At 36.6% G+C, this 12795-nt stretch overlaps 2 protein-coding genes across 2 annotated transcripts; one reads left to right on the forward strand and one right to left on the reverse strand.

Moving 5' to 3' along the window:
• Positions 1-1065: 1065 nt before the first annotated feature.
• On the forward strand, positions 1066-5445 carry LOC133189266 (uncharacterized). Its single transcript, XM_061324669.1, has one exon. It carries the CDS (start codon positions 1066-1068, stop codon positions 5443-5445), a length of 4380 nt encoding a protein of 1459 aa, XP_061180653.1.
• Positions 5446-7089: 1644 nt separating this feature from the next.
• On the reverse strand, positions 7090-8171 carry LOC133189267 (uncharacterized). Its single transcript, XM_061324670.1, has 2 exons — positions 7527-8171; positions 7090-7148 (listed from the first exon to the last, which is right to left on the reverse strand). Exons 1-2 carry the CDS (start codon positions 8146-8148, stop codon positions 7090-7092), a joined length of 681 nt encoding a protein of 226 aa, XP_061180654.1. The 5' UTR covers positions 8149-8171.
• Between the last annotated feature and the right edge of the window lie 4624 nt (positions 8172-12795).

The following is a 12795-nucleotide window of genomic DNA, read 5'->3' on the forward strand; positions in this document are numbered from 1 at the left end:
GTTACATTATGTGAAATATTTTGTCCATTTAAATTTTGGTTTAAATGTCTGGGCGGAAGTGAATGACCGGAAGTCGAAAGTAAGGTGCGCCATGTTGGCAATAATTTGTTTTGACTTATGTTAACTGGTAACCATTATAATTTATACCTATTGATTGATTTATGTATTTATGAGAATGAATTGCCAAACATAGTAGTGTTGCCAAACATTATTTAGTGAAACATGTGACTTAAAAATATTCGTCATTGTAGCGTCAAGGACACTGGTATGACATGTGCTGGATACATGCACTAAGCTGAGGGGATCGTCGAGACACAGCGAAAGGTTCCAGGACTAAGGCCCGGAAGGATGCTGTGTGTGGAACAAGATTCACTGGGGGTGGACAGATACAGATAAGTCAATCCACGTAACATTGTATTAGCTCGTTATACGAACACTGACGAAATGGCAAACCTAATGATTTCATTCCTGCATCGAGGATGAGGATGATGATGTTGACGAAGATGATGTTGATGATTATGACAAGGATAATCATGGATCGGTGAACATGTTTGGCAATGATACTTTGAGTGAAATCTATACCCGGGGTTAATTGGTTAATTGTCTGATTATTGGTTACCAATTGCTATTATTTTTTTTTTTTTGGTTTAATAGTGTGGATCAGAGTGTGGTTGTCTGTTTGAAATCTTCTTTATTATTATTATTATTCTTTTTTTTTTTTGTAAATAAATTTATTAAAACTTAGTTGAATTTGTGTGATTTTTGGAGATAGCCAGCTTGACCACGTGACATTTGGTGGCAGCGGTGGGATTGCTGACCCTCTCCAAATTACACATTTTCACTATCTAGGTGAAGGTTTGCCAAGTAGATGTAAATAGGTTAGGTTGCTCTAGTAGTAGTTAGTCTTGAGATTCCTGTACATAGTAAGATAGAGGTAAGTGAAAGAATGGTTCTCTCTTAAGTAGGTCAAAGGTAAGGTGGTGTAAGACATATTTATTAATTGGAAAGTATATTATCCTTGGATTATTAAAGTTTTGGTAAGGTGGCACAGTAATTATAGGCACGATGTCTACCATCAAGGAGATGAAGGAGCTCTTGGAAATTGGGACGCAGATGGGACTCAAGGATGCAGAACTTCAACAGTTTGTGAATAATGAACAAGCAAGACTCCGAGATGAACGTGAAAAAGATCGTGCAGAACGCATGGCTAAACAAGAACGTGACTTTCAACTAGAATTGGAGATCAAGAGAGAGCAAAACGCTGAGGCTGAACATAAAAGAAAAATAGAAGAGATGGAAATAGATCACAAATTTCAAGTGTTGGCAGCAGAAAGATCACAGAAAGTTCTTGAGTCTACAGCCCTGCATCACCCTGAAACCCAACAACCTGTTAGAGGACCAAAACTACCAGCATTTGATGAGGCAAAAGACAACATCGACGCATATATACAACGCTTTGAAAGATACGCTATCTCACAGAAATGGCAAAGAACAAACTGGGGAGCTCACTTGAGTGCACTTCTAAAAGGAAAAGCGTTGGACGTGTTCGCTAGATTACCACCAGATAGTGCATTGGACTTTGATGAACTTAAAAAAGCACTGATGAAACGTTTCGACATGACTGAGGATGGATTCAGAAAGAAATTCAGATCTTCAAAACCCGATGGGAGTGAAACCTTTCTTCAGTTTTCAACAAGAATCGAAAGTTATCTGGAGAGGTGGATGGAATTAGCGAAAACAAATAAGACGTATGAAGGATTCAAAGACTTGATGTTGCGGGAACAATTTATTTTGTGTTGTAACAAAGAACTTTCCTTATTCTTGAAAGAACGAATTCCTCCTTCTATTCAGGATATGGCCAGATATGCTGATCAGTTTGTTGAGGCAAGAGCAACTAGTTCATCAGCTGTTACCCAGAGACCTATCTTCGAAAAGAAAGTTTCCATAGGAAAGCAATTCTCCTTTCCAAGCACTAGTGACAGTAGCAAACCCAGTGGTGGAGTCAAGTGTTTTAATTGTGACAAATACGGACACAAGCAGTTTGATTGCCCCTTAAGGAAATCTTCCGCAACCAAGACAGCAAACACTCTGGAAAAATCTGACAGACCACAAAAACCATCCCGCTATAGTGAGCAACAACAGAGCTTCAACAGATCTGGACGTCGCTTTTCACAGGGGAAAGAACATGATTCTTCTTTTGTTGGTGCCCATAAACCATGGCTACAAAGTGACATTAGTGACATTGATTCCGTTTCTAATGGTGTGATGCCAGTGGTGAAAGGATGTGTTGGAGACAGACTTGTGACAGTGTTAAGAGATACCGGATGTCGTGGTGCGGTGATTCGGAAAAGCTTGGTTACTTCAAACCAAATGACTGGAAAAACTCACAAATGCATGCTGGCTGACGGAAGTATAATAGATGCAGATGTTGCGATAGTTGAAGTTGACACACCATATTTTACTGGAACAATTGAAGTATCGTGCTTTGAAACACCAATGTTTGATCTGATTCTTGGAAATTTTGATGGCGTTCGGAAACCAGACAACCCGGATATTCACTGGATGAAATCAACTAAACCTTCATTTGCTGTTGAGACACTCAGCCAACTAAAGAAAAAGCAGTTACCTTATAAACCATTGAGGGTTCCTGAAACTCTACAAGATGTATCACGGGATGAGATGTTAAGTGAACAGATGAGGGATGATTCATTAAGCAAGAGTTGGGACTTTGCTAAACAAGAGACAGTAAAGGAGCTTGGTGATGGAGGTTCAACTCGGATGTATATACGGAAGCAATTACTCTACAGAGAATTCAGTAGTCCAAAAGTGTCAAATGGAAAGACTTATCGACAGCTTATGGTTCCGAAAAAGTACAGATCACTGGTTATGAAGATGGCTCATGAATGTCTTATGGCAGGCCACTTGGGTGTTAAGAAGACCACAGACAGAATACTAGCAGAATTCTTTTGGCCAGGAGTACAAGCAGACGTCAGGCGATTTTGTCGTTCATGTGACGTGTGCCAACGAACAATACCTAAGGGAAAAGTACCTGCAGTTCCTCTTGGACAAATGCCCATGATATCAGAACCATTTCAACGCATTGCTGTGGATATTGTTGGTCCACTCCAGCCAATCACAGACAGAGGAAATAGATATATCCTCACTATTATAGACTATGCGACCAGGTATCCAGAAGCTGTGGCACTGCAAGGAATTGAAACTGAACGAGTTGCAGAAGCGCTTGTAGACGTTTTCAGTAGAGTTGGTATTCCATCTGAAATGCTTACAGACCAGGGTTCACAGTTTACATCTGAAGTTATGAAAGAAGTTAGCCGATTGCTGTCACTCAAACGCCTAACTACAACGCCGTATCATCCGATGTGCAACGGCCTTGTTGAAAAATTCAACGGCACGTTGAAGCAGATGCTCAAGCGCATGTGTGCTGAACGCCCTAAAGACTGGGACAAGTACCTCAACGCACTACTCTTTGCTTATCGTGAGATACCTCAAGAGAGCCTTGGATTTTCACCCTTTGAGCTTCTATATGGTCGATCAGTGCGTGGCCCAATGATGATACTGAAGGAACTATGGACCAAGGACATACCAGACAAAGAGGTGAAGACTACATACCAATATATTCTAGATTTAAAGGAAAAACTTGAAGAGACTTGCAAGATTGCTCATCAACAATTGGAAAAAGCAAGGAAGCACCAGAGAAAACATTATAACAAGAGAACAATTGATCGAAGGATGAAAGTTGGTGACTTAGTACTTGTTCTTCTTCCTACAAAGTCAAATAAACTTCTGATGCAATGGCGAGGACCTTACAAAGTTGTACAGAAAGTTGGCGATATGGATTACAAAGTTGAGATGCATGGTAAACTAAAGACACTTCACGCCAATTTGTTGAAAAAGTACATTCCTCGTGAGGAAATACGCTGTGGGGTTCTAACAACTTGCGCCATATCACTAATTGACTTCAGCGAAGAGGGAACACCGGATGAGCAGAATTTAATGATGCTACCAACAGATACTCAGACAGAAACAGTGTCAGATGTACGTTTCAATGAAGGACTGGATGCGAATAAGCTAGAATCGGTGAAATGTTTGTGTGAGTCGTATGCTGATGTTCTCACTGACGTTCCAGGAATGACTACACTAGTGAAACATAAGATTGAACTGACATCATCAGATCCTATACGGGTGAAGCAGTATCCTATTCCTTTCAATACCGAGAGTGTCATAAAGGAAGAAGTGGAGAAGATGTTACAGTTGAATGTAATAGAACCATCTGTTTCACCATATTCATCACCGGTAGTCATAGCCAGGAAAAAGGACGGAACAAACAGATTCTGCATAGACTTTCGAAGACTAAACTCTGTTACTGTTTTCGACGCTGAGCCTATGCCGAACACAGAAAGTATATTTTCAAAGATGGCAGGGAAGAAGTACGTCTCAAAATTGGATTTGAGTAAAGGATACTGGCAAGTTCCTATGGAAGATGAAAGTAAAGCTCTCACAGCCTTCTCAACACCGTCTGGTTTGTATCAATTTCGTACTATGCCATTCGGGTTAGTTAATGCCCCGGCGACGTTTAGCCGACTCATGAGGAAACTTTTACAGGGCATGGTCGGTGTTGATAACTTCATAGACGATATAATCGTATACACAGATACGTGGGAAGAACATCTAATGACATTGAGAGAGTTATTTACCAGACTTAGGAAAGCAGGACTTACAGCACGACCGTCTAAGTGTTTCATAGGATATGATCAGATCGACTGCTTAGGACACGTAGTAGGTGACCAGAGACTGAAACCAGAGTCAAACAAGATAGAGGCTATTCGAAGTGCACCAGTACCCATGACAAAGAAGCAGGTTAGATCGTTCTTGGGATTGGCAGGATTCTACAGAAAATTCATACCGAACTTTTCAGCCATTGCCGCTCCATTATCAGATTTAACAAAGAAAGGTCAGCCTAACAAAGTAGTTTGGACAGATAATCAACAACGTGCATTCGATACGCTGAAACAGATGTTGTGCTCAGAGCCAATTCTGAAGCTTCCAGACTTCAGTGAAGTATTCATTTTACGAACAGATGCTGCTGATGACGGGTTAGGAGCAGTTCTTTTGCAGGAGGAACATGGAGAAAAGCTTCCAGTGGCTTACGCAAGCAGAAAATTGCAGCCCAGAGAGAAGTCATACGCTGTTGTAGAGAAGGAATGCTTAGCAGTAGTATGGGGAATTCAGAAGTTCCATCAATATCTATATGGACGTGAGTTTGTATTGGAAACCGACCATCAGCCATTAACATACCTTAACAAGTCCAAAACAGAGAATTCGAGGTTAATGCGCTGGGCTCTACAATTACAACCTTATCGGTTCCGGATAGAAGCTATAAAGGGAAGCCAAAACGTAGGTGCCGATTACCTTAGTCGCCAATAATCAGCTAAGGACAAATTAGTCAGGTTTGTATTAAGAATTTTGTAAATACGTTTAGTTATTTTAAAATTGTTAGGACAAGTTGGTAGTGATTGTTGTTTAAAAAAAAATGTTACCATTTTTTTAACTAAGGGGGGAGGTGTGTAACAATCACTATTATACTTGTACATATTATTTGTATTTCCCGCGTTTTGTCCCTATGCCCCATCTACCCATAAGCCCTTGCAAAATAGCTTGGCCGACCAGAACAATTGAGGCCTGGTCATTCCCGGCAGAGAAGCGTAGCTGCAGACACGTTTCTAAGTGTACATGCAAATAGCTGCCATACAATCAGTATCTTGACTTTGGCACGGAGACAGGTCCGTGGTAAGTATTTACTTATAATATTATTAATATTCGTTATGTATATAGTTTTTTTTAAGTAAATTTATTACTGAATACGTATTCGTTCTTATTTCTGAACTTGGCCAGCTCTCACAATTTTACCTGTTGTTCAGTCAGGTGTGACGGTTAGCGAGAGTGTTCGAATGGCTTTTGTATTATATCGATAGAGTTTAAAGGTGCTATTGTACGCAATTTTCTTGTATTCAGATTTGTTACATTATGTGAAATATTTTGTCCATTTAAATTTTGGTTTAAATGTCTGGGCGGAAGTGAATGACCGGAAGTCGAAAGTAAGGTGCGCCATGTTGGCAATAATTTGTTTTGACTTATGTTAACTGGTAACCATTATAATTTATACCTATTGATTGATTTATGTATTTATGAGAATGAATTGCCAAACATAGTAGTGTTGCCAAACATTATTTAGTGAAACATGTGACTTAAAAATATTCGTCATTGTAGCGTCAAGGACACTGGTATGACATGTGCTGGATACATGCACTAAGCTGAGGGGATCGTCGAGACACAGCGAAAGGTTCCAGGACTAAGGCCCGGAAGGATGCTGTGTGTGGAACAAGATTCACTGGGGGTGGACAGATACAGATAAGTCAATCCACGTAACATTGTATTAGCTCGTTATACGAACACTGACGAAATGGCAAACCTAATGATTTCATTCCTGCATCGAGGATGAGGATGATGATGTTGACGAAGATGATGTTGATGATTATGACAAGGATAATCATGGATCGGTGAACATGTTTGGCAATGATACTTTGAGTGAAATCTATACCCGGGGTTAATTGGTTAATTGTCTGATTATTGGTTACCAATTGCTATTATTTTTTTTTTTTTGGTTTAATAGTGTGGATCAGAGTGTGGTTGTCTGTTTGAAATCTTCTTTATTATTATTATTATTCTTTTTTTTTTTTGTAAATAAATTTATTAAAACTTAGTTGAATTTGTGTGATTTTTGGAGATAGCCAGCTTGACCACGTGACAAATATACATTTATTTGTTATGTTCGTAACTTTCTTTTTTATATAAGTTAGTATTTAGCAACTGTCCTTGCTCCGTTTTGAAGTAGCCAATAAAAAGCCCCAAGCCCTGTGTGTTCTTTTATATTCGACGGTATGTCATCAACCCTGAAGTTTGATTTCATTTTTTTATTACCTTGTCCGTATTTCTTTGACGATTTGCACTAACTATAACAATTTAAAAAAATATACAAATGTACCTTTTAATGACATTCAAAAACTACAACTAACCCTCGATGTGACTTATCCTGCCGGCTGTTTCTTTCTGGTAACTTCCAATGTTTTCTAAAATGAAAATAGTAGTCTGGCAGTGGTAAGGCGTAATTTGTAGATATAAACAAGAGGAAATTTTAAGTGTATACTGACTATATTTTCTATATTTTCCACAAAAAGTGCAACACATTCGTTGTTTCTTAAAGAGAAATAAAATTTAGAAAAACAAAGTGCAATGATCCGGAAATTTGATTTGGGGTATATTCTTTTAAATCAACAATACATGTATATCAATAGTAAGTATATACATGTAATACATATAAATAGACTATGATTTCCGTTCTTTCTTCGGCTTTTTATATTTGCTGGGATTTTTTGTAACATTTGTTGCAAGTTCATCTTTGTATATTACATTAACATTTTTGTATTTTAAAAAAGATTTATGTATACCCTCAATAGTACGAATGTATTCTTTAGTATCTTGATCATCAGCATATTGTTTGGTCAGTTGGTCTCTGTAGTGCTTGTCTTGGACGGGATCCATTGTTGTGTGTCTCAAAATGTCAACTTCCCTCTCATAGTAATTTCCATTTGAAAGAAAAGTATCCATTTCTACTACTGCAACTCGAACTGATGTCCAAATATCATTAAATTCACTGTTTGCGAGGGTAGGTCTTGCAGAATGAACAGTATTGTTTCGGACAACTCGTATTTTTTCGATATTTGCAGAAAGACACGAATCATTTACATCCGGGACATTTCCCCAACCATTTTTATGAGGTGTAATGTTACATATGTTCCGTAAAAGAATGTACAACAGTGAAATATCAAAGTCATCATAATTTCCAGAGTAGGACCCACCGTGTGGTAAAATCAGGTCCCTTTGTTCGGGATTTAATCTAGGAAGATTATACTTTTGTTTGCTAATTTCAACGACAAATGAAGAAGGTGGAACCTCTTTGCGAAGAACATCTCTCAGTTGATCGGTACAGGGACCAAGTAAAAGTCGACACGCCCTGTTAGCATTTGTTGTCCCTTCTGTTGAAATGTACGGACTGTTTGCAGTAGCCATGATGGAAACATATTAATGTCACCTTAAATTTTTACCAATTCTACAAGAAAAAGTACTTTTTATATAGGTACATGTACGCTATTGCACAATTGTTTAAAGTGTCTGGGACTTACTGGATATCTTAGATACTTTCGAATATTTGTAAGTGCATTACTACATGAAATATATGGAGATAACGAACAGTATTCAGGCTCAAAAGTCCATTAAACAATACAAAATAGGAGCAGAGCAAACACGGACCTCTAAACATCAGAGGTGGGATCAGGTGCCATGGAGGAGTGAGCATCCCCTGCCGACCGTTCACACCCGCCGTGTGCTCCTTGTCATGATCGGGAAATAACGGAAAAATCCGTCGACAATTCAGTGTGTAAATAATGGCCTAACAATTAGTATGAAAAACGTCATTCAGCATTTGACTCAATGATAAATTGTATTTGCTGACAAGGTCATTGTATCGACATTAGAACTTACGAAATGATGACTTTAAACGAGATAGTTGATATTCCTGTTTCATCAACTTGTTTGTCAATAATTTACCTCGGTTTAGAAATTGTACATACGTAGAGCATGCTCTTGCGTATCGAATCAACTGAGAGATATATACCACGTATGCAGGTGATGAAGGTATATTGCTGCATAAGTAAGGGAAGTTGACGATTGAAAAGTTAAAGTCATCACGTTTATCATAAAGCTTGGTTGTTAGATTACCATTAACGTCTTTTTCAAGTAAAATATCCAAATATGAAACAGATGTGTCAGACTCTGTGGTATCTTTTATCTCAAGCTCACTAGGACATATCATATCGACATAAAAATGGAAATAGCCATTAATTGACAATACATCGTCGATATATCTAAATGTCGAGTTGAAGGCCACAGCAATTAAGTGTTTTCTTCTTTTTACGTACAAGATTTTGGACAAATTCTGCTTCATATGAATACAAAAACAGGTCTGCTAATAACGGGTTGCAATTGGTACCCATGGGAATTCCAATAGATTGTTGGAAGACCTGGTCTCCAAAAACCACATAGATACTGTCAATCAGAAACTCAAGCATCTTTTTAATGTCAACTTCAGAGTACTTGTGTGTACAATCAGAATGTTTTTTAACAAAATAATTTTGTAAATGACCAATGACAAGGTAAGTATATTTACGAGTTCCATTTTTATTGAAAAGCAGCTGTCAATTATATCAAAAAGCCTGGACTTTAATTTATCGTGGGGAATGATTGTGTATAAAGTAGAAAAGTCATAAGTTTTTAAGCTGTTGATTTTGGTAAAATCTTGTGATTTCAAATTTTCCAAAAGTTCCTTGGAATTTTTAAGTATCCACATCTGAGTTACACCATTTCTCGAATATATTGTTGCACAGTACTCTTGAAGATTCTCCTTCACCACTGTTAATATCTTAGTGGGGGAGTAAAGAAAGAGGCTTGGTTGAACATTTACTGGAACCCGCTATGTATCTTTGTTTGTAAAGATTTTTATGAAGTTTCGGAATCCAATATATATATGGTAATTCAAATTCATTTTGGTTGTTTGGAATATTAAAAATATTCAAAACTGACATATGATTTTGAAGAATTTCTTCCTTAGAAAGGGAACTACGATTTTCTTTGTAAAAAGGACAAAGGGTTAAGTACGTAAAGCACTTAAACCGATCCTTTTACTAAAAGATTAATTAATATATTATCTTTTTGTAGGAAGGGAAAGACACGATTATGTGAATAACTTTTTAATATTATTTAATCCGTAATAAATTATTGATTGGTATTCAGAAAAAAATCAGTTAAAATTCTAGCACTAATGTAAAAGTTTTTATTTCTTTTTTATACATTTAAGTTATTACTTACCGAGGAAATAAGAAATTTCTAAAATTTATGACGCAAAACATTTCATTTGGATCACATCATTCTATTCCTCCAATTCTTGACAACAATATTCAGTGTTTTGTCATGGGTAATACCAACATAAAGGTTGTCTACATTTCTCAGACAATAGACGCAATGATGTGCTATTATAAAGATTCTTTGAGAGGAGTCATGTTTCAGTTATGTCGATTGATATGATCCTAACTTGGTCTGAATGCATCATTACTTGGCACACATGCATACATGCATTTTTGTGTAATATAAGCCAAAGATATTTTGATTCTGATAATAACAGAATATAAAAAAAAATTCCGGTCACACATGGAACAAAACAATGTAAATATTTTTGAAAAAAAGACAATTAGTTTGGATACCTTGACAATTAAATTTATGATAGCAGAACATCGTTTACAACAATAGGTTGGTATGAATGGTGTTTAGGACATCTTATGCCATAGATCGTTTCAAGTTCCTATACCATTCGTCTAAAGGAGATTTAATACCTTTTGGTAATAAATATTCACGAAATCTTTGTTTACTAAAACGCCTCTGTAACATTAAATTCTTTGTCGATCCCAATCTGCTATGCAGAGTTGTCGTTCGTTCCTCTCTCAGACACCTCTGCGATGGGCTCACGTCAAGATTTTTGACATAACGTAAAAATCATAACATTCCAAGGATTATTTCAAATTAAACAAATAGTACTAGATATACTTAGTAAATATCTACCTTAAAAGAGAAACATTAGTGCAGACATTTAATTATAATGAATTTAAACAAACGCACTATTTCTCGTGCTTATCACTGTGATATACGCGAGCCAACGACAGAGGTGAATGTATGAGCCGATGGTAGAGAGTGTGTCAATCCATGCACTTTTGTCATATTTTCAAATCACATCGTCTCAAAAAGTCAGCAATGAAGACCATGTCACATTCAAAAAATAAATATTTTGATTGATTAGGATATTGGAAATCAAAGGGGGAGCGGTTTCAAGAAAAAAAATTGTGCTTATTTGTTTAAGATCTTTTGTCAGCGTTTCAGTATATGGAAAACAGGTAGATTTGATATATAGTGTCTAATTTGAGAAACGATCTACATTATCGTATTCTCAAGTCATATGTGACGTCAAAGATTTTTAAATTTTAAAACCCGTGGCTGTATATTTGGCCATCGTAAGCTGTTCGAGATTTGTTTTGTGTACTGGATTTGTGAGATTGGTCACGGTTCATTACCTTCAACCTTTAAATTTAAGTTTTACATGTCCTTACAAACAAAAATTTGTTATATCGAATTAAATTCGTTACAACGAATTCAAAAAATTGTTATAACGAATTAAATTCGTTTAAACGGATTCTAAAATTTGTTAGGTCGAATTAAATTCGTTAAAACAGTTTTTTTTTTAATTCGTTATAACGAATTAAATTTGTTATAACAAATTTGTTGAATTCGATGTAACGAATTCTCAAATACTTTTCAATCGGCCCTAACTGTCGAATTCGATTAAACGACCCTAATTCGTTATAACAAATTTTAGAATTTGTTTAAATGAATTTAATTTGTTCAATTTGTTTTTTACAGCGAATTCAAAAAAAATTGTGACAAATTTAAATCGGTAAAACGAATTCAATAAATTTTTATAACGATTTAAATTCATTCAAACAAATTCGACAATTCGTTATATCGAATTAAAAAAAAAATTGATAGGTCCTAAATGGGCTTCCATAGGATTCCTAAACTTCATCAACTTCATCAAAATCCTTACAATCAAAGATACATTGCCGGTTCCAGCAAATGCTCTACCAAACCGCTGGACCTATTCAGCCAAAGTTGGCACAAAACACTTCTTTGGTGAAGGGGATATTAAATTGTTCAAAGAAAGGCCCTTGTCTCCTTCATGAGGAGATAATCAAGAAAATGCAAAAATTGGGGGATCATTAAAAAATTTTCTTCCCAAGAACACTGGGCCAAAAACGGTGGAATTTATGTTAAAGTTTCCTGCATGAGGCAGTGTAGATATTCTAAACTGTTCAAATCATGACCCCTGGCGTAAGAGTGAGGCAACAATGAGGGATAAAAGTTTTGCATTGAAATATCAATGGAAAATGTTTAGAAATACACTGGGCTAGAATATGTGTTCATTTCAACTCGCATATATGTATGTGGGAGCTAGCTTCCTGACGAAGTGTAAATTTTAAATTGTTCAAATCGTGACCCCCTGGGGAAAGGTGGGGTCACAATACGGGATGAAAGTTGAACATTGAAGTACATTAAAAAAAATCTGTTAAAATCTTCCCAAGAACTACTGATTGTAAATTGCATGTTCAATCATGACCACCAGGGCCTTTTCGGGAGTGATCACAATAGAGAATGAAAGTTTTACATTAAGATATATTTGAAAAATCTTTTTTCTCAAAACCACTGGACTAGAAAAATTATGTGAAGGCTTCATGGGGCAGTGTAGATTTTATTGTTCAACTCATGGCTCCGGGGGCTAGCTTGGGGCCATCATAGCTAGGGGACCAAAGCTTTGCATGGAACTATAAAAGATTTTTTAGTCTTCTAAATTTATAAACACAATAAAACCATTAATTTGTAAACATTCCCGTGTTGTGTGAATTTAATTTTCTAACTTTGGGCCCCGGGTAAGATTTGCCTAAAATCAGTATCAAATTTGACATGATGTTTTGTATACAGGAAAAGACACTGCATGATTTCTTCTCCATTATTGCAAGGCCATGTTAGCATATTGATATTGAAGCATCCATTTGGTGT

Source organism: Saccostrea echinata, unplaced genomic scaffold, assembly GCF_033153115.1.
Source record: "Saccostrea echinata isolate AGI-Se365-2 ecotype Australia unplaced genomic scaffold, CSIRO_AGI_Sech_v1 ptg000017l, whole genome shotgun sequence".
Lineage (NCBI taxonomy): Eukaryota > Metazoa > Mollusca > Bivalvia > Ostreida > Ostreidae > Saccostrea > Saccostrea echinata.